The 22,700-nt window shown below is 40.0% G+C and overlaps 1 protein-coding gene across 2 annotated transcripts in view; it reads left to right on the top strand.

The window, feature by feature from the left end:
* Positions 1–9,007: 9,007 nt before the first annotated feature.
* Positions 9,008–22,700, top strand: part of LOC121157494 (RAB3A interacting protein) — a 28,951-nt gene continuing 15,258 nt past the window's right edge. Inside the window, exons 1-3 of one of the 2 annotated variants that reach the window (XM_040981818.1) lie at positions 9,008–9,278; positions 9,900–10,158; positions 17,384–17,479. In XM_040981818.1, coding sequence (XP_040837752.1) covers positions 9,028–9,278; positions 9,900–10,158; positions 17,384–17,479 — 606 coding nt within the window. In that variant the 5' untranslated portion in view covers positions 9,008–9,027. The remainder of the gene's footprint in view (positions 9,279–9,899; positions 10,159–17,383; positions 17,480–22,700) is intronic. The other variant, XM_040981827.1, reaches the window with a different exon arrangement.

The raw sequence follows: 22,700 nt of genomic DNA, 5'->3' as shown, positions 1-22,700 counted from the left end.
ATTGTGCATCTGCTTCATTTAGGGAATGGGTGCAGTTACCTTTTTTTTCAGATTGATGTGGATTATGTGCTGCTGTGGGCTTTGTCTTCAGCATTGTCTCATCCATTTTTGACAGAGTTGCACATCGTAAACTGATGATACATTTTGGGCATGTTATACTGATACTGCTCTTAGAGAGTATCCCTTACGTCACCTTTCTCTCTGTAACTGTAAACTGAGTGTGTGCACTTGCTTCACACTTAGCATACTTTGAGTGGCTGTGATAAGGTTTCTCTTCTGATGTCTTATCCTTGGTGCCTCAAACTAGCTCCCGTTCAGATATGTTACAGTAAGCCAGTGTATGTTTATTTTGTGCAGCAAATTTTTGAAATCTATGCATAGTTTTTAAAAATAATATGCATTTACCCTGAACTTCTTGAAGACCCCTCATATTTCTTAGAAAGACTTGCTTTCCTCCGTAATCTTGGTTAAATGATGATACCTTTGTATTAATTACACAAACCCTTAATATGCTATATTCCTCTTTTTATTTATTAGATCTTTACAAGTGCTAAACATTGTATTATGCTTTATACTCTTCAAACGTTGTGTTGGTAATTAAGCCATGATATTCTCAAATGTAGACAGGGAGGATAATAGTACCACAGTTGTCGCCAATGACAAAATCTGAACTGGAGTAAGGTTTTCTGAAATTAGTCTGGTAAATGTTCAGGCTTCCTCAAATCTTAAAACTGTTTTCTTGGGGCTGGCACGATGGCTCAATTGGGTAATCCTCTACCTTGCAAATGCTGGGATTTATTTTTCAGGAAAATTAAGCAACTGTATGATTCTTTTTAAATATTTATTCATCTGAAAGGCTTAATTACACAGAGGGTGAGGCAGCACTCAGCCTACTGATTCACTCCAGATGGCTGCAGTGGGCAGGGCTGTGCCAGAGGCACAAGCACTTGGGCCATCTTTCGCTTGAGCAGGGAGCTGGGTCAGAAGTAGAGCAGCCAGGACTGGCAGTGATGCCTTTATGGCCTGCTGAGGTTGTAGGTAGCGGCTTAGCCTGCTACTCTGCAATGCAATTGGTCCTGATTGTTTTCATCTGTAGACATGTCAGTCTGTTTTTCTAAAGAAAGTTAACTGCATTACTACTACTATTGTATTTTTATCATTATTTTCCATGATGCAGTTTTGTAGGTAGGGATCCTCCTTCCACTCCATTTTCCCTGGCTGTCGTTTCCTCTCCATATTATCACAGCAGTATGGTCCTTTAGTAAGTTACCAGTTTAATGTTCTGATGTTTGAGTGTATCATGGCATTAACTTCAGTAGTATTACAGAATTAAATATTCACATGCTTTTTCTTTACTACACAAAAAGCAGGGTGTGTCATAAAATCAAGATTATTTCTTTTTTGCTTATGTGCTGTTTTTTTCTCCCCAGTCCTAAAGGGAGCCGAATAAGTATTTAAAAATCTCAACATAGCAAAATAGAGAAGGAGGTGATAGTGAAGGGAATATATAAACAATAGAAGAGAGCAAAGAATAACTGCATGTGTTCATTTCAATAGCAGTGTAATAGAGAAACTTACTTTCTGTTTCTGAAGGAGTTAAGAGATTAAACAGTATTTTTAAAAGAATTTATTTGGAAGACAGATTTTACACACACACACACACACACACACACACACACACACACACACACACACACGCCTTCCATCCACAAGTTCCCTCAGCAAATAGCCGGAGTTGAGTTGATCTGAAGCTGGGAGCCAGGAGCTTTGTCCCAGGTTACCCACATGGGCGCAGGGTCCCAAGGACGTGAGTCATCCTGTGCTGCTTTGCCAGACCATTAACAGTAGCTGAACTGCAAGTGAAACAGATGGGATGGAACCGGTACCCTATGGGATTCTGGTGCTGGCAGGCCAAGAATCAGTGTGCTATACCATTGCACTGACTCCAATGATAGTTTTCTTATAGTTGGGATAAATGAGGCTTGCCTTTGAGATCTTGTTTCCATCTAAACTTCACCCACTGCCCTCACCCCCATCAATTGTATCCTCTCAAAATCTCAAGTGTAGTGAAGTCAAATGCTAGAATCAGGTGCACCGTGTTGAAACTTTTTTTAATGGATTTAGAATGGATTTACAAATGCAAGTGTGGAAATTATATATTCATAGACAGCAACAGAAACTACAGGTTGCAGGTGTTCTGAAATAGAATGTATTTCTGTGAGAAGGCATGACTAATTATTTTGTAGCAATAATAACAGTCATGAAAGACATTTTTAATTTTGTGGCAAGTCATTCAACATGAAAAAGTCCTTTCTGAATTTCAGTTTTCTGGTAATTAATTTTATTTTAATATTACTTATGTGGTTGAAAGCAATGTAAGTCCATGTGGGTCTCTGATTAGGGTGAAGAGGGTTGAGATATGGAGGAATATAGGTGGGACAAATAGTTAATCTTTCTTTCTCCTTTGTCTGCAATGGATGAAAGGGAGTTAATTACCCAGGGATGGGGATAGTCATTTGCGGATGCCTTAGAGACTGATGAGGGAAAGGGTGTTCCCAGGGTGTTACTTGAGTGGTTTTGCTGATTCTGAGACATTGTTGGCTTCATTGCACCAGGGTTGAGAAAATCTTTCCAAAGTCTATTGGTTGGACAGGTCCACCAGAGCGCATCCATAGGCCCAGGAACATGCTGCGAAGCTTGGCCAGGAGAGTGTTGTAACCCGTTCCACTTTCCATCCTCTGATGAGGCAGTCAGCATCTCCTGCTAGCTTAAATGAGCTAGTTGGCTGTCGTATTCCCTGTGTGTGTCTGGGCACTGTGTACTGCAAGGCATCAGCAACTGAACAGCCCCAGTCCCAATACATACACTCCATGTTTGGACCACATATCTTGTGATTTTCCCTCTGGCCGGAGTCTGAGACTAGTGATCTAGTTAAGGAGTCCTCCAAGAAACCTTGTCTGTGGTGACCTCGGACTTGACTCTTGTTTAGTCTGTCTCCTGCACCTGCTGATGGATGCTGCTGCCTGGTCAGTTTTGCCTTCAGCCCCGCCTCCCACGTGAACTGATGCACCAGGGTTTAAACCTTAACTCCTAGTTACTGACTGCTTGAGGCTAAATTGATGTCTCTCTCTTTGTAACATAGGAATAAGAGCTATTTTAAAGCCAGGATTAACCAGATTAATTGGATGTGCTTATGTAAATATAAGCAAAGCTATTCATTCCCAGTGCTTGACCTTGGCAGTTGGTCCAGCTGCCTTAACCTTAGTTTTAGTAACATTTTAACCATTGCCTCTAGCCTTTCTTCCCTAGCAGAGAGTCCTTATTGCAGTGGGAATCATTTCTCTAAGGACTAAATTGTAATATACTTCTTTTCTGGAAGGTAGATGTGCCTCATTTCTTCAGTGTGAACTCTCAGCAACATTTTCTGGGATAAGTAAGGCTTTTAATGGTCTGTCATGATCTGCTTCTCCCACCTGAATTTCTGTCACTCTTTGATGTCTGTACTGTCTTATCCGTGTTCCCTCACTGTCCCAAAGCTGTTTCTCTGTCTTGTCCATCTATTAGACTCCTCTTTAGCCTATAAAGCCGAGCATATCTCTCACTTCTGGATAAGTAAGTACTTTCTCGGGGAAAGCCATCACTTAGTAGCTCCTGACGGGCTGTGAATGGTCTCTGTTCCATTTGTGCCTGTGTTAGAGCTTTGAGAGAAAATGCATTTGATTTCCCCTTTTAATTTCTGATTTTTCGAGCTACTAGATTTCATTTGAGCTGTAATATGTACATATGTATATATCACATATACATATAGATCAAATATATATATATATACACACCCGTTTTATTCACATCTTTCAGATGTTTAATTTCAGCAATAATTCATCTCAGTTTCTTGTAATAGGGATGCTATTTATGTTATAACCTTTTGGGATTGGAAAATTCATTTCAGCTACAAAAAGATTGTATAAGAAGTTTGTAAGGTTTCTCTAGCTATTTATTGGATGAGTTAATAGCTATGAAATTCTTAACACTAACGACATAATTAATTCTAAGTAAAGATCATCCTCTGTTTTTGCTGTGATAATACTGACTTTCTGAAAGAAAAATTAACAAGAAATACATTTATTAGGATTCTGAAGCAAATAGCTTTGATTAATTTTTTTCTTGTCAGTGAAAATCAGCTTTTGTTCTCAGAGCTTGAGTAATAAGGCAGGCTAAGTTGTGTGAATAATTCATGTATTAGAATTTAAGAAGGTTTGTATGGTAATGATTCTTGACAAGTTTAGTTTCTTTGGATAATTTGAAATTCTATTTGAATCATTCATTGCTTAATGCAACAAACACTACTGCTTAAAATAATTGATTTTACTCATACAGATGCTTTATGGGATAATTCCTAAGATACCCATTTATTTTAGGGATAAAAGAATTTCACACCAGTGAGAGGGAGCTCATTACCAGCCCATTTTGTAAAAGTTTCACCAACGGAAAAAAAAAATAGACTAAATTTATTCTTAAAATTATCTTTTTCAGGAGTGCCTGACTTGGATTTAAACCTTGTTTATATGTATCTCCCAAGTTGAAAACACTGTAGGTAGAGGAGTTGCCCAGTTCTTTCCACGGCAACAAGCGCAAAGATACCATATGGGTGCCGTTTTGTGTCCGGGCTGCTCTATTCCCCATCCATCCAGCTCCCTGCCTGTGGTCTGGGAAAGCAGTCGAGGATGGCCTAAAGCTTTGGGATTCTGTACCCCACTGGGATGCCTAAAGAAGCTCCTGGCTTTTGCTTTGGATCAGCTCAGCTCTGGCCGTTGCGGCTACTTGGGGAGTGAACCAGTAGATGGAAGATCTTTTGTCTCTCTACGAATCTACCTTCTCAGTTAAAATAAATAAGTCTTTTATTTAAAAAAAGTGCTGTTCTAAATTCTGTAGCCACTTCCTTTAATTTTCATCCTGTTAGGTAGAAAACCAAGACACAGATTGCTGGAGTGTCTTATTCTTAGGTGCTGTAATGGTCTCACATGACATTGTGTTTGCTTTACCTTACATATAATAGTTTCTTTCTTCTTCTTATTGTTATTATTTTATGATACAGATCAATAGGCTCTAGGATTTCTCTACCCCCTCATCAAATCCCCCCCCACTGGTTTCCCTTATATTATTACAATAGTATAGTTTTCCGTAAACAGTCATAAGTCCATGAATACAGGCATGGACAGTGGAGACAGTCCAGCATCCTATATTTAACAGATTCATTGGGAAGTACTTCTTTGATCTGGAGGTAGAGATGCATACTGCATTGTATCCTCACATTTGGATATGATAGTCTCCATTACAGTTACTATACATCCCCTTAAATGAAAAGCCACAAAACAAAATTAACAGCAGGAAGAAAAATAAACACCATGACGTTAAGTAACATGCTTCTGAATGACTAGTGTGTTGCTGAATAAATAAATGAAAAAGAAAATCAAGAACCTTCTTGAAGAAAATGATGCTACTGTATGATCTGTGAGTCAGTGAAGAATTTAATGAGGAAAAAACTATTTTTGAAGAAATGAAAATAAAAACAAAAACATTAAAATCCATGAGACATAGTTTCTGCTGATCTTTGTTGGTGAGATATATCTCCTATAGGCAATAGATAGATGGGGTTTGTTTTTAAATCCAGTCCACTAATCTGTGATGTTTGATTGATGAGTTTAAGCCATTTACATTCAGGGTTAATAAAAATAGGTGGTAATTTGGTCCTAACATTTTAGCAATGGGTTGTTCATTGATTTGGTCTTTTGTTGTTAATTTACTGGGATGTTGTTCACACTTGCCATTGATTTTGGTGGGTACAATTATTTTTCTCTGGCGAGAGAATATCTTTAAGTATCCTTTGTAAGGCAGGTTATATGTCAGTTGATTTTTTTTCACATGCAAATTTGAGGATCTTTTCCTTATGTTCAGCTGAACAGCGCTTGGTTATCACGTGTCGTGCTAAAGATCACTTTTGGTCAACCCTGTTGGGAGTTCTGTGCCCCTTCTGTGTTCTGTTTCCCAATTCTTTCTCCAGGTTAGGGAAGTTTTCCTTTATTATTTCATTAAATACACCTTTAATCCCAGTTTCTCTTTCTGTGCCCTTTGGAACTTCCACAACTCTTATATTTGGCCTTTAATTGTGTCTCTTAATTCTTGAATATTTTTTTTAGCTTGACCCAGCTCTGCTTACAGCTTTTTGATTTTTTTCCCCCTGGTGACAGGAAATATCTTCCAATTCTGAGGTTCTTTTTTCTGCCTCCTTCATTCTATTATTGAGACTTTCCATTGAATTTTTAATTTGCTCTGTTGTTTCCTTCATTCCCAATAATTCGGCTTGAATTTGTGTTGTTATTTCCTGTGTGACATTCTCCTTAAATTACATGAACTCCTGTACATGCTTCTCATTGTTGATAAGAAGCCTTATAGTGAGCGTTCTGAATTCTGTATCTCTCATTTTCTAGATGTCTTCCTCAGTAAACTCTGAGGTTGGCCAAGGCTTTTGTTGCTTTGCACAGGAGTCTTCAGTAATATTCATTGTGCCTCTGTCTCTTCTTTTGGTCTTGGTCATTGTACTTTTGGTTAGCAGATTTTCCTTGGGGCAGGTTTCTAAGCTGTGTCACCCACAGGTCTATAATTCAGTTTTACTTATTGCAGTTGATACCCAGTTCTTTGTTTGCACTCACTTGGGCCACTCTCTCCAGTGAGTTCCAGGTCTGGGCTCTAGTGTTAAACTTTTTTTTTTGTTTTTTAAAGGATGCATCCCACAGGCTTGTGTTTTTTTTTTTCCAGATTTATTTTATTTTCATCACAAAGTCAGCTATACAGAGGGGAGGAGAGGCAGAGAGGAAGATCTTCTGTCCGATGATTCAGTCCCCAAGTGACCGCAATGGCCGGTGCTGCGCTGATCTGAAGCCAGGAGCCAGGAACTTGCTCCAGGTCTCCCATGCGGGTGCTTGAACCCAAGGCTTTGGGCTGTCTTTGACTGCTTTCCCAGGCCTCAAACAAGAAGCTGGATGGGAAGTGGAGCTGCCAGGGTTAGAACCAGCACCCATATGGGATCCTGGCGTGTTTAAGGAGAGCACTTTAGCTACTAGGCTATCATACTGGACCCACACACAGGGACTCTAGCCCCAGCTCCTGGCTCACCACTCTGCCTCCTGTGATCCTGAGATGAGGCTGCACTGTTGTCTTTACAACCTTTCTCCCACTTCCGTTTCAAGCAGTTCCCAGGATTAGGGAGATACCAGGTTTTCTATACAGCTGGGTTGTTAGTGGTACTGATCTTGCAGGAACCTGCTGGTGTTTAGGTCTGACCTGTAGGATGCTAAAGGCAGTATTATTTTCCCTGTGGCACCAGTGCAGTGCACTGAGCTCAGTGAGTTCACGCCCAGCTCAGCACATGTGCAGCTCACTGTTGTTCTTGCAGTTTTAAAGCTTTTGCCACACTGTACAGAATGGCACCTGATATGCCACTAGTGGAGTTCTGGACCTGCCGGCCATTAAATCTGGGGGTTACCTGTACCTAATTTGAGTGGAACTTGTAGGATGCCATGTCAGTACAATATACTGAGCCAGAAATAAGTTAATTCCTAGCTTAGTGCATGCACAGTACTGTACCATACCTTTGCCTCCATATACAAAATGGTGCCTGATGCAGCTCTGGTTGGGGTCTGGGCCTTGTAATTAACCCTTTTCCCTCACCTCCTGTTTGAGATTGCTGCTCTGTCTCTGTTCCTAGTCAAATCAGATAAATCAACAGGACTGGCAGTTCTTTGCCTGGGTTTGCCAACTGAGCTCCTGTTAATGGCACTTCCCCCCTGGCTGCTGGTGGAGCTCCAGCTGTGGGTGAAGCTCAGATTGCCACTCACTGTCTGCTGCTGGGTTATCTTGTCACTGCAATGCCACACCATTGTCTTCACTGCTTTTCCATGTCCGTCAGTCTCCAGGTGCCCCTCTGCTGTCAGCCTGTCTTCTGTTTCCTGGATTGTGCCCTCTCTGGCTAATCATTAGCTTCACCCTGGCTAATGATTGTCCGTCTGATTCTCCGTCCTTACTCTGTTCCACCATCTTGATTCTCCCTCAAATAAATTAAAAAAAAATATATATATATATAATATTTTCAGAATAATGATATTAATGTTTTTCCTAATGTGATCCCTGAAAATAGGTTGCAAATTTTATTGTTTAATTTCTTGCTTTAAAATCATTCAGGATGGTTCTCTTCTTGGTTCTTAAGTTACCATCTCAGTACCTACCACCTACATGGAGAATTCTTTTATCCCCATCTTATCCCATCAAAAGAACAGTTTAAGGTTTAGGAGAAATGAAATACATTATCTAGAATTAGATGCTGAACCCACAAAGGACATTATTGGACCATTGGTGATTCTGATTCATATTTAAATGTTCAGATTGCCATGATGTTTTTATTAGGAGAATGGTGTTTTACTTGGTGGATAATATTTATATTCTGAAATACTGAGTTAATCAGAATGAATGTCTTAAAGCTATTCTCAAGTGATGTTCAGTTTCATAATCTGAGTGAAAGGCATGTAGAGACTGTAATTCTTATGTACATAAAAGCTTGCTCATCCGGAGTCGTGCAGCTAGTATGAAGCAGAGACGTTTATCCTAGATCTCATTCTGTGTGTGTGATCTCCTCTGCCCAAGGTCACATGTGATAGCTGTGGTAACAGTCTCATGTAAATTCTTATTCATGCCTCATACTTACTTGTTGCACTCACTTTAGCAGCATTAGTTATCACTTTCGAGTGCCTTTCAGCTCAGGTGGTTTGCCTTTTGTGGCTTCTGTCCTTTGACGTCATTTAATTATTACATAGCTATCCTTTTTAAAAGTCTCTTCTATTGTAAGCTGCTAATCTGTAATGGACTGTTAAATACATTTTATAACTTACACATGTTTCTTTATAGTTTCAATGTCAGTATCTAAAACTGCTGTCTGCCTCTTGCTTTAACAGGTTATTTTATGATGAGGCATTTGCTATGGCTGATGACCCTTTGGAAGGCTTCCATGAAGTAAACCTTGCCTCACCTACTTCCCCGGACCTTCTCAGTGTGTATGAGCCGGGAACCCAAGAACAGACTACCTCACCAAGTGTCATCTACCGGCCATACCCTTCAGCTTTATGCTCTGCCCCTATCCAGGCTAATGCATTGGATGCTTCTGACCTGCCTACACAACCTGTGTATTCATCCCCCAGACGTTTAAGTTGTGCAGAAGTCACTGGTGTCAGGTAGGAGGCCATCAAAATGTTAGTTTAGGCTATTATTTTATAAAGTTTGCTTGGTTACTTCAGCTAAATTGAGTACTAGAAGTTTGTCCATGTAGAGCAAAGACGTGTTAATGTTCTATAGCAGAAGTTGGCAAACTTCATGTAAAGGGCTCAAGACTGAATGTGTGAGGGTGTGAAAGCAGCCATAGACAATGTATGAGTATTGCTGTGTGCTAGTAAACTTACATGCGGGGAGACAGTTTTGGATTCTTTACCTTGAAATACTTCTTTTGATTTCTTCTCAGCCACTTGAAACGCAAAAACTCCTTTGCTATCAGCCTTTATGAACACAGGTGGCCAGCATGATTTAGCTTGCAGGCGACAGCGTGCTAACTTTTGTGATTAAGTAGCACCATCCAGTGGAACTTTGGAGGTGGTGAAAATGTTCTGTTTCTGTGCTAATATGAGTGATAGCCATTAACCAAGTGTGGCTTTTGAGCATTTGAGATGTAGCTGGTGTGGTGGGGTGAATGGCATTCAATAAATGTAGAGGCTGTAAAATTAAGAGTGCAATTATGTTAGTTCTTTTGAGCTCATCCTGATGTTTTCTGAAGTTTTTCTCTCTCTTTTTTTTTTTTATAGCATTCATGCTACCGACCCAGCATCTTGTTCTACCTCTGGAGTCCCAGCGGGGTTAACTAAGTTCACCGCGAGGAAAGACAGCTGTAATCCAGAGAGGGAGTTTTTACAGGGTGCCACTGTGACAGATGCTTGTGATGGCAGTGATGATATCTTTGGGTTGAGTATTGATAGCCTGTCTCGTTTACGAAGCCCCTCTGTTTTGGAAGTTAGAGAAAAGGGCTATGAAAGATTAAAAGAAGAACTTGCAAAAGCTCAGAGGGTAAGAAATAATACTTACTTTATGCTTTTGTGGGTTGTCATAGAAGTTGCCATTTCTCCATGGGTGGGGCAACTCAAATGAAATCATTCCAGTTTTACCCATGCCTTTCCCATGTGCCCAGCCTCTCAGCTCCTGTCGGGCCACATTTAGGACCTGTGAAACGGACTGGTGGGTAAACCTCATCTAAGAATAATAAGTGGGAGAATGAGATTCTGAAATTCTTCTGTGTTCCATGCATCGCCTACTCCCTGTCTTGCTCCTGTACTGCAGGTAGTGGGTCATGAGTCTCTGTCAGGCTTTTTTCCTCATTACTTGCAGTCATTCAGTCTAAGTCTTTTTTTTTTTTTTTTAGTTGTTTTACTATTATTATTACCACTTTTGTTTTCCAGTTGAATTCAGATATTTTCTGTATTTTCCTTGTAGGTTTCCTGATAAAGTATTCTGTTTTCCTTTTGGTCTTTAAATTTCTACTAGTGATTTCCAAATTTGTGGCTATATGTTAGTGTTTTCCTCAGATAGTAATTGAATTTCAAGGGGAAAATCATGGCATAGAAAGAGGAAATAGGAAAAGTCTCAAATGAGTGATGTTAACATCCACTTTAAGAATCTAATAAAGCAACAAGGAATTGAGATACTAGCAGAAATTGTGACAACAGAAAAAATTTTAAAGAGTGAAATAAAGTGCAGTTAAAAATTGATAAGCCTCTGGCCAGATTAACAAAGAAGAAAGATAGAAAACCTAAATTATCAATCACAGAAATGAAATGGGCTATTATTGCTGACTTCAAAATATACAATAAAGGAATGATATAATTCACATTTAGAAAATTGAGATGATAGGGCAAACCCTGGAGTTGTTAATTCCAGTGTTCTGTCATTTCACCAGTATCCATCCACTCCTGCTGTTTTCCTACCATACATGTCTCTTAAGAGTAACATATTTGTTTTTTTTTTTAAATCACCAGTAGCTAATGCAGTATAGTACAGTAAGTGCTTGTAGGTGGTCCACTAAGCAGTCAGGAAGACATGTTAACACTATTTTTGGTCAAAATGTATTGGAATAAAAAAATGACCTTTTAAGTCTTCTCTCAAAGGAAGGAAATACTATGAGATGTGCTTGCATTTTACTTCATGTAATTTGGTATAGACTCCTGTCTGAATACATGATATTTTAATGAGATCCCAGATTATATGAAGGTAAACTATTTTAATATATATTGGAGATATCTATATGATATTTCTTAGAATATACAGTGATAATTTACTGATCAGATTGCTAATCTCAGTTGAGTTAGATTTCTTTTGGCATCTTTTATTTGCTGTATTTAGAAGAATTGTTGAGATAACAAATGTTAATGATTTGTGAACATATATGTGGCAAATTTTACATAATGAAGAGTACAAAACAGTATTTTTACTTAGATTTCAAGGATTGAAAGACTCTTGAATGTGAGAAAATTTCCTGAATTATAGGTTTGTCAATCAGAACTGTGTCATTAGCTATTCTCTTGTGATTATTTTGAGAGACCAGAAAATTGCTATTTTGCTATTTTATATACTTTTTCTTTACCTTATTTGTGTCTTTCTATTTAAAATGAATTTCTTTTACACAGTGTATGTTTTTCTTGATATCTTAATCTCTGCCTTTTAATTGGTGTGGTTAGATCATTTATATTTAATGTGATATTGATGTAGTTTAATCTACCATCTTATTATTTATTTTATATTTGTAACATCTATTCCTTTGGTCCTCTTTCTTTTATGCTCTCTTGAATTAATTACATATTTTTATGATTTATTTATCAGTAAGCTTATTAATGATGGCTTGAGAATTTATAGTGTAACCTGTCATTATGTAGTATTCAGTATTGGTGCATTAGCTCAATAATGGAAGAACCTTATAAAAATGTATTTCTGTTTTTCCCTCTTTAGTTTTTTTATTGTGGTTATCTTGTTTTAATTCTGCATGTATTTTAAACTTCACAATGTATCCTTACTAAGTTTTTTATAAATAATTGAAATATTAAGAAAAATTATATTTCTCACCAAAATGATTGGGCAGCTACCCTTTCTGGCACTCTCCATCTCCTCTGTGGATCCAGGTTTTCCAACTGATAACTGTTTTCCTTCTGCTTTAAGGCAGTGTTTAATGTTTGTTGTACATGTGTGATGGGGACCAATTATTTTAGCTTTTGCATACCAGCCAAGGTTTCCTTCTTTTTTGAGGCATTTGTAGTGAGTGGAACATTTTAGTGTGCTATTTTTCCCCCTGCCCTATCAGTTCTAAGGATGTTGTTTCAGTAGCATTGTTTCTCACAGGAAATTGCTCTTATCCTTTGCTTTGCTCCTCTGTAGATGTTGTTTTTCTGTCTGCCTGTTCATCGTTGTCTTTGGAGCAGTTTGGTTATGATCTATGCTGGTGTGATTTTCTTTAGGATTCTTGTACCTGGGATTTGATTAACTTAAATCTATAAGTTGTTAATTTTCATAAAATTTGGGTCATTTTTGGTGATTTTTTCCCCCCAAAAGATTTACATTCCTCCTGCATTTCTCTCTTCCTTCTGGACTTCTAAAACTATTAGAATGCTTAAAATTATCCACAGTTCATGGATATTTATTACATTTTTAAACCCTTTTTCTCCATGTTTCTTTGAGAGTTTCTGTGCTATGTCTTCTGGGTTACTGGTCTTTTCTTCTGCAGTGTCTAATCTGTGAGTCGTCCTCTGCAGTACAGTTTTTGATCCAGATGTTGTGGTGGATGCCCCAGGAAGATAATGCCAGAAAGTTAGGTGACAAACCTGGACTGTCAGGCTGAGAAATCCTAACTGTCTGGTTAGATGTATTTGAAAAGCATCTAGTGGTAGATTTTCAGGATTGCTTTGTGTCTTTGATGACTTGACAGCTCCTTTCTTCCTAACACTGACTGATATTCCTGGGTCTGAAAGAACTATAGTTGGTTGCTTGTTTACTCATTGAAAGACATCTTGGTTGCCTCCAGCTTTTGGTAGTTATGAATAAAGCTGCTGTAAGTGTCCCTTTTCAGGTTTTGTGTGGGCATTTCAACCTGGGTAAATATTTGAGTATGATTGCCTGAAGAAAGAATGCTCTGCTTTGTAAGACACTACTAACCTGTCTTTCAAAGTGGCTGTACCATTTGCATTCCCACAATCAGTGAACATGAAAGCTCTGTCGTTTCCCATCTTTGGCAGCGTTTGATGTTGTCCATGTCCTTGGTTTTGGCCATTTTCTCAGATGTATGGTGGCCTCTTGTTTTAATATGATGTAGTACATTTTTAATATGCTTGTCATCTGTACATCTCCTTTGATGGTGTCTGGTTTGATGTTTGGCCTATTTTTTTAAAAATATTTATTTTTATTGGAAAGGTAGATTTACAGAGAGAAGGAGAGACAGAAAGAAAGATTTTTCCATCTGCTGGTTCACTCCTCAGGTAGCCAGAGCTGAGCCAGTCCAAAGGTATCCCACACGGGTGCAGGGTCCCAAGGCTTTGGGCCGTTCTCAACTGCTTTTCCAGGCCACAAGCAGGGAGCTGGATCAGAAAAGTGGAGCAGCTGGGATATGAACTGGCAGCCATATGGGATCCTGTGCATGCAAGGCGAGGACTTTAGCCATTAGGCTACCACACCGGACCCAGGCCTATTTCTAAATTGAATTGTTCTTACTATTGATAAGAAGTCTTTGAGGGAATGCTTATCAGATATATCATTTGTAAGTATTTCCTCTCAGCCTGTGGTTTGCTTCTCATGCTCTTAACATTCCCATTTTTTAGCTGAGGTTTTACAGCTAATTACACTTCCTTCTCACTCCCAGTCTTTAATGTGAAAACTTTTTCAGTGTGTTCGCTTTTCTGTTATCTGAGACTCACTCTGTATTTCATTAGTCGGACATTCTCGTGGGATAGATGTTTTCTAAGGTTTATGGGCTTATAGCTCGTTGTCACCTTAAATACTCCATTCAAATTATTTTTCCTGTGACGATCTTGTTTTCTGGCATGAAGCATTGCTGTTTTAGTTTACTATCAATCTGATTTCTTTCACTTGTAGGTGATGTGTGTGTGTGTGTGTGTTTTATTACTTTTAAAAACTGTTTTTGTTTTTGATGTTAAATGACTTGGATTTCCCAGGTCAAGGAGGAAGACCTAGGAGGTCTTGGGAAGGAGTAGATGAGCTGGGAGAGCGACTGTGCTGTTTAAGTGTGAAGGACTTTGCCCTCTGTTGTTACTGGTGTGTCTGTAGCTTGCCTGTCTCCTTCCCTGTTCCCTTCTTTCAGAAGTGAGCCTTTTTCATAGAGGTTTTGGTCTTCTGATGCCTCATTTCTGAGAATGTCACAGTACTAACACCAGATACTTCCTCTTCAAGGTATTTTCTTGATCTGTTTCCTCTGGAGTCTTGGCCATCATCCCTTTTCAACTCTCCTCTCTCTAACCCTGTTCTCACCATATCCATTGTTTCTGGCCTGTGAGTTGGTTTCAGAGTCCAGCAGGTTTTTTTTTTTTTTTTTTTTTTAGCTAGAGTGGGGACACTTTCCTTTGGAGAGGGGCTCTTCGCTGAGTGCTTACTCTCGAGGTGTCTGAGAACTGACAGTTTCATGGTACTGTTACTGCTTGCAGGGAGTTTTGATATTCACCTGCAGCCCAAGCCCTTGGAAACCTTGTCGTTTCCCTTCAAGGATCGTGTGCTCTGCTTTGGGAGTTTCTGTTCAGAGTCTGGCTTCTGAGTCACCTTTCACTGCCTGCAGTTCCTTTGTGTGCAGAGGCTGACTCTGTACTGTTTGCAGCTTGGCCACAGTCTTTTATAATCTAGGGCTTATGAAGATTTTCTTATACCCAGTTTTTCTGTTTAAAGATTTGTTTATTTAAAAGGCAGAGTACAAAAGGAAGGACAGGAGAGTTGTTCCACTTACCAGCAGAGAGCAGGAATTGTTTTGGGGGAGTTAAAAGCCCCATGACGGGGTGGGTGTTTGGCACTGTGGGTTAAGAGGCTGCTTGGGACTCATGCTTCCATATTGGAATGTCAGTGTTTTGTGTCTCATTTTCCTCCTGATTCCAGCTGCCTATTGATGTGCACCCTGAGAGGCAGTAGGTTATGGCTCAAGTTCATGGTTGCACAGCACTCATCTGGCTCCTGGCTTCTGGCCCCTGGCTCTTGCAAACATTTGGAGAATTAATTGGTGGATGGGACTTCTTTGCCTCTCTGTCTGTCTCTCTGTCTTCCAAACAGAGTCCAGATAATTTAAACCAACAACAAAGCATTATGTTATCATTACAATCACAGCATGATTAACTCATTTTATTAGTGTAAAGGTTGTTCATTAGGAGAAACATTTTTTAAAACTCTGTCGGAAATGTAAATTAAGGGGCACTTTAGCAAATAAAATTGCTAACCTTAAGTCTAACTACAACACTAACACTAAGCTAAGCCTAACCCTAACCCGAAGCCTAACCATAAGTCTTCTCTAAACCTAAGCATAACCCTAAGCCAAACTCTAACCATAAGCATAACCCTAACACTACCCCTAACTCTAAAACTAGCACTAACCCTAAACCTAACCTAAGCCTAACCCTAAGCCAAACCCTAACCCTAATCCTAATTCTAACCCTAACCCTAAGCACCCTAAGCCTAACCCTACTCTAAGCCTAAATCTAACTCTAGCCTGACCCTAAGCCTAACCCTAACACTAGCCCTAACCCGAAGTCTAAGCATAACCCTAAATTTAACGCTATCCCTAACATATCATAATCTTAAACCCAACCCTAACCAAGACCCTAAGCATCACCCTGACCCAAACCCTAATCCAAACCCTTATGCTAGTCCTAATTCTAACCCTAAGCCTATGCCTAACCCTAAACCTGAGCCTAAGCATAAGTCTAACCCCAGTCCTAACCCTTACCCTAACATTAACCCCTAACAATAAGCGTAAATCTAAGCCTAAGCCTAACACTAATCCTAAAATGATCAAACCCTAACACTAAGCCTAGGCCTAACCTTAACCCTAACCTAACACTAGCCCTAACCCAATCCCTAAATCTAACCCTAAGCCCAGGCTTAACTCTAACCCTAACTATAAACCCAACCCTATCCCTAAAATTAAGCCTAAGAATAAGCCTAAACCTAACCCTAAACCTAATTCTAACCCTTAGCCTCACACTGGCCCTCACCCTCACCCTAATCCTAAGCCTAAACTGAACACTAACACTAGCCTAAACATAACTCTAACCCTCACCAAAACCCTTACCCTAAACCTAAGTCTAAATCTAACCCTAAGCTTAACCCTATCCGTAACCCTAACCATTATTCTTACACCAAGTCTAACCCTATCCCAAACCCTAAGCCTAACGGTAACCCTAACCTGATGCCTAACCCTAAGCCTACCCTAACCCTAACCCCTACCCTAGGCATAACCCTAACCCTAACCTTAAGTCTAAGCCTAACTCTAACCCCAGCCCTAAACCTAACTCTAAGCTGAACCCTATCCCTAACCCTAAGCCTAATCTTAACCCTAATTCTAACTGTGGTTACTCTTACCCTTATCCTTACCTTAACCTTAACCCTAACCCTAATAACCAGCACCTAAGCCTACATTTAAGTGCTATTATTATTTAAAAAATAATTTGTGAGCATATATATTGACCTATTGAATCATGTGTAAATGTGGAATGTCATTTCATTGTCAGTAATATTATTTAGATTTGAATGCTAAAGGGCACTGTTTACCTGTGTTTATAGTGTTAATGGTTTCTCTTCCTAGAGGAAATTTTAGATTAATTACTGTACTGTACTTAAAGTTATCTATAAAGTTTTAAAATTAAACATGAAAAAAACTGATTTTTGGTGAAATTAGTAAGCATAATGACGAAATTGTTTTCTTGATGAAAGTAATGTTTATAGAACAGTTAAGGGGAATTATGAAATCATTTTATTATAGATTTTTAAATATATGCCTATATATAATCTTTAGATGTTTTATGAACAAGTGTGAAAATTTCATATGTTGTGAAAATTTAATACGTTAGTTGGGATTATTTTGTAACTTTAGACCTAACTAATATCCCTCCATTATAGCACATACTAGATAAAAATTTTCAATATGATTATGAAGATGAGACAGTATTGGTATTTTGTAATTTTGTTAGTTAAAGATCATATAGTTTGCTGAATTTAACTTTCAATTGTGGAGATCCAAAATAAAATTATCAATTTTTCATAGGAACTGAAGTTAAAAGATGAAGAATGTGAGAGGCTTTCAAAAGTACGAGATCAACTTGGACAGGAATTGGAAGAACTCACAGCTAGTCTGTTTGAGGTTGGTCTGTTTACATCTTGGCCAACAATAGAATCTTGATTTTTCTATATTGATAGTGTTAATTTTTGAGGGAATCTTGAAAAGGATATACTTAGCTTTGTATTTATTTCTGTATAGAAACAACAACAACAAAATCTCTAGGACGTGTAGAGTCTGCATCTCAGAGCTGTGTGAAGAGAACGGCACTCTGATCTGCCAGGATTAGGTTGTTGAATGTATGTGTGGGAAGGAGGTGACTTTCAGATTTGCGTTTTATTGTGGTCAACATTTGTGGGCTGCTTTAGGGGATATGACAAACCCTCAAGTTAAGTCACTGCACATCTTGGGATTGTGTGAGCAATGTTAGAAGGCATCCCTCTCTTACTCCAGCTAGGTACCAAGTGCAGTGGTTCTCATTGGGATTGTCATCACACCGCACGACATTCAGCATCCTTAGTGGGTTAACAGGATTCTGCAGAGGAACAAGCAGTAATGTCACCTACGAAGAGAGACAGAGGGAGCCCATGAGAGAGGCACTCATTAACAGTTAGTTCACCTGATTATGGAGACTGGTGGGACCCAGGAGCTGCAGTGTGTTGGCAAGGTGAATTGGCAAGCTGGAGACCCAGAAGGGCTGAGGTGATATCATCCTAGTTGAGTTTAAAATCCTGAGAACCAAGTCTGAAGGGGCAGAATTTTCCTACTCAGGGAAGGTTAGTTTTCTTTCATTCTGTTTAGGCCTTCAGGTGATAGGGTTGGAGGAGGGAAGCCTGCTCCCACCATTTCAGTTTTACTCACTTTACTGATTGTCAGTCTCACCCAAAAACACCTGTGCAGAAACCCCGCAGGAACAAGTTCCACTGTATACTTCCCACCCTGTGATCCCGTCACATGGACGCAGAAAGATAACCATTGCACTAGACTGCCTAGAAGGTGCTGGTCTCATTGCCTGATGGCTTTGTTGACGTTGGCATTCTCTAGTGATGAGGAGAGGGTGGTACTTCTGTGGTTAGGAACCTTTGTCATGAAGTATCTTCTGTGGTTTAAGACCTTGAGTCTTTAGAATGTCCTTATCAAAAACACTGCAGTGTTGTTGAATGGCTAATGCCATTGTCATTTAGCAGTATTTTCTTTTCTTCGTTTAAGTATTACTTTAAAACTTCTATTTCATTAAAAAAAACTTAGGGAAAATTATGTTATCTTTTAAAATTTTGTTTTATGCAACATTGGTTTCCGTTTTAGAGATAAAACCCATTGTTCTTGCCTGGTGTAATCCTAACGTGTATTTTTTTCAGATAATGTTTTTCATCTTAGTATGTAGTCACTCATTGTAATGGTGGTCATAAGCTATTAAGTATATATCCACAGAGTTTATACTTTCAGTAACTTGCAGCGCATATATTTAGATATGTAAGGGTTTCTGTGCCCCTTCTGTTTCATACCCTTTTATTTTCTCCTGTTATTTTTGGGCCATGTTTTCTCATGATTTTTTTTCAAAGATTTATTTTTATTGGAAGGACAGATTTACAGAGAGTAGGAGAGATAGAAAGATCTTCATCAACTGTTTCACTCCCCAAATGGCCACAGCAGCTGAAGCTGAGCCAATCAGGAGCTTCCCTCCTGCTCTCACACATGGGTGCGGGGTCCCATGGATGTTTGGGGTGTCCTCCATTGCTTTTCCAGACCATCAGCATGGATCTGGAGCAGAAGGCAGGACACAAATTGTGCCTGTATGGGATGCCAGCATTTGAAAGTGGCGGATTAGCCAGTTGAGCCAAGCTGCCAGACCCCTCAAGAATGTAGTTTTTTTTTTTTCACTTTTTAAATTATTTTATGATACAGTTCCATAGGCTGTAGGAGTTCCTTTACCTCCTCCCCAAGTCCACTCTCTCTCCTCCACTGATCTTCTCTATTTTATTGTAATAGTACACTTCATAAATAGTCATAAGTCTATTGTCTAGGGAAACCACAGAGGCATGGGAATACTTGGCCTGAGCCAGGAGAACTTGGGAGACAGAACAAGAGGCGCAAAGGAAGGGGCGAGACTGGAAATCCCAAAAGGCCATTACATAAGGCATTTCAAACCATTTGCCATTGTGGCTACGTGAGGATATCAAAATTAAATGTGCCCTCCGCTGGCCACTTCGAATTCTTGTCTAGCAAATATTGAGGCCACTTCACAGTCGAGTAAAAAACAGGACATTTGCAGCAGAGGTCCCGGTCCAGGCCCAGGGTTTTGAAACTGGGCAGTAGACACCCTGATGGAGTCTTGGGTCATAGGCTCAGGACTCCATGTTGCCCATTCTGTCCTGAGTGAATGCCTCCGTGCTAGTTTGGATATGAGGAAGGCGTTCCTGCCTCAGAACAGCAACTAGGCAGGAACACGAGGTTTGGCTTTGAAAGAGTGAAAGAGACGTCTTGCATCACTGGAGGCCCCGAGATGGAGGGACCAACATGAGAAGGATGTCTCTCTGCTCTCAGAGGGTCCTGCCAATGGAGGACTGGCATCATATGATTCAGAGGTCCTGAACTGTGAGGACTTTCAGGACAGGAGGGGCTAGGCGGAGGGACTTAGCTTCCTCAAGTCTGTTGGTCCTATTGCAGACAGAGGTCTCTGAAGGCTGGGAGGGGAAGCCTCAACCCCCTAGATGGTGGGTGCTTTAATGATCCCCCTCCCCTCGCTTCCCAGTCAGGGAACTAAAATGTCAGGTTTGCTGACCATCAGAGAAAGAAAGGCCTCAGTCAACTGTTGGAAAGAAGCCTTTATTTGGGGGAAGGGAAGTCTGTTTTGGGGCCTTTGCACAACGGGGTTGCAGAGAAAAAGTAGGAGGCACAGACACAAAGGTGCATAAAGATGCATGCAGGAGGCTTTTATACTCCTGACATGGGAGCAGGTACCCCTGTGGCTCCTGTTAGGAAAAGAAGTGCCAGTCAGAGTTTGTCATTGGTCTGCCAGGACTCCATGGCGCTGGTGACATGCCTGATCTATACCAACTTCTTCTGGGTCTGGCCAGAGGTTCGAGTGACCTGTAGGGTGGACACAGACTCCACCCTCCTCGGTGACCATGGAAACCATCAGAAAAGATTATGAACAATGCTTTTCTAATACTCATCACTGTCTGGAGGAGCCTGGGTTTCTTGGCCCAGGTCACTGGGCTCACTTGTTTGTGGGTGCTGTATCCATGCCCAGGAGTGGGGGTTCTAGAGGTGCCCAGATCACTGGGCCCACCTGTGTGGTGGATGCTGGGTCCATGAGCCCCAGGGGTCGAGGAGTCTAACAGGTCCTGGGTCATGTGCCCAGGAGCCTTGGGCCTGCCTGCATGATAAGTGATGGATCCGTGACCCCAGGGGATGGGGAGTCCAGCTTGGCCCAGTTTGCCTGGCTCAGGTCCATGAGCCCACCTAGGAGAACTGGTTCTCCTCAGTGTGGAAAATGGACTGCTGGATGGCAGACCATCATGGTCAAAGAAGACATGGTAGCCTGTTGGGGCCTGTAGAGGACATCTGGTATCATAGCAGAGAAACGAGGATAGAACGTATGGACAACTAAATCAGCCAAACGGTGACAGCAAATATCTGGGCAAATGGAGACTATAAGGTTGACTGTGTCAGCCAGTGGACATTGAAAAGGATTCCTCATCCATAGATCAGTGAGATCCACAGCATTTTAAAACTACTGCATACCTGGGCAGAACCTTCTGAGCATTTGCCACATATTGACCCTTGGTTGATATCGGGTGATCTTTCCACATCCTCGGGTACTGGGATAGTTGGAAGGCTGGATATGGCCTATCTACTTATCTCCCCTCTACCCCCAGAAATGGGAAGAAGAGATAGAAGTTGGGAAACAATTATCACACCTACTTCTCCCTAATCCTAGATTCTGCCCACCCTGATCAACTATATATACATCATCTAAAATGATTTAAAAAAGAAAAAGAAAAAGAAAAAAAAAACCTTCCTAACAGAGAAGAGACAGATGACTCAGATGGCTTCACAGTTGAATTCTGCATCATCCCATTATCAAACCAGCAAAAACATATAAGCTCGAGACCCCTCGTTCAAATATTAGCCAACAGAATCAAATGTCATATAAAAGGATTGCATACAACGATGAAGTGGCATTTACTCTGGGATACAAAATGTTTCAACACAAGCAAGTCAACCACTGTTACATAACACATTAATAGCCTTAAAGCACGTGATATTCACAATAAAAACAAAAAGTATTAGAAGTACCACTATACTCAGCGTGGTAGTCTAATGGCTAAAGGTCCTGTCTTGCATTCTCTGGGCACCCATATGGGCATCAATTTGTATCCTGGCTGCTCCACTTCCATCTAACTCTCTGTTTGTGGCTTGGGAATGCACTGGGGATGGCCTAGGCCTTGATACCTTGCACCCATATGGGAGACTCTGAAGAGACTCCTGGCTCCTGGTTTTGGATTGGCTCAGTTCCAGCTGTTGTGGCCACTTGGGGAGTGAACCAGTGGATGTAAGATCTTTTTATCTCACCTTCTCTCTGTGAATCTGACTTTCCAGTGAAAATAAGAAAATCTTTAAAAATAATTCAACATGATGAAACTTGGAACTAAGAAGGAAAATAAACCTCAGCACACATGAATACAATATGTGAAAAGCTATAACACTGTAGTCAATGAGAGAAAACTTTGCTCTAAGATCTGGTGCAAGGAATGGATGCTTATTCTCTCCACCTCCACTCGGCATAGAACAGACAAGGTAACCAACTTGAAAAAGTTGTAGAAGAATGTCCTCTGCTTGGAAATGATGTGTTCATGTATTTTGAAACCCTTAAGGTTTCAACAAAACACAAAGAAGTTGACAAATAAATTTAGATAAGATGCAGGACACAAATATCAGTAGCATTTCACATACCAAACAATGAGCTGATAGTGAAATTAAGAAACTATCTTTTTCAAAGCATAAAAAGATCTAGAAAAAAAAGGTGGAAGACTTTTGAACTAAGACACAGACATGTGGAAAGGCATCTTATGACATAGATTGAAAGAATTACTGTATTTAAAATGTCCATTTGAAAGAGATCTACAGATACAGTGTAATCTATCAGAATTCCAATTGCATGCTTTACACAAATAGAAAAAAAAATTCCTGAAATTGCCAGGGACCCACAGAGGATCTGAATAGCTACATCAATCTTGTTGAAGAAAAAATAAATCTAGATTTGTAGCACTTCTGGATTCCAAAATACATTATGAAGCCA

The sequence above is a fragment of the Ochotona curzoniae genome, unplaced genomic scaffold (assembly GCF_017591425.1).
Source record: "Ochotona curzoniae isolate NIBS_2020 unplaced genomic scaffold, NIBS_Ocur_1.0 contig_1014, whole genome shotgun sequence".
Classification (NCBI taxonomy): Eukaryota; Metazoa; Chordata; class Mammalia; order Lagomorpha; family Ochotonidae; genus Ochotona; species Ochotona curzoniae.
The sequence above is the reverse complement of the archived record's forward strand: the minus strand, read 5'-3'. Positions and strand labels throughout refer to the sequence as shown.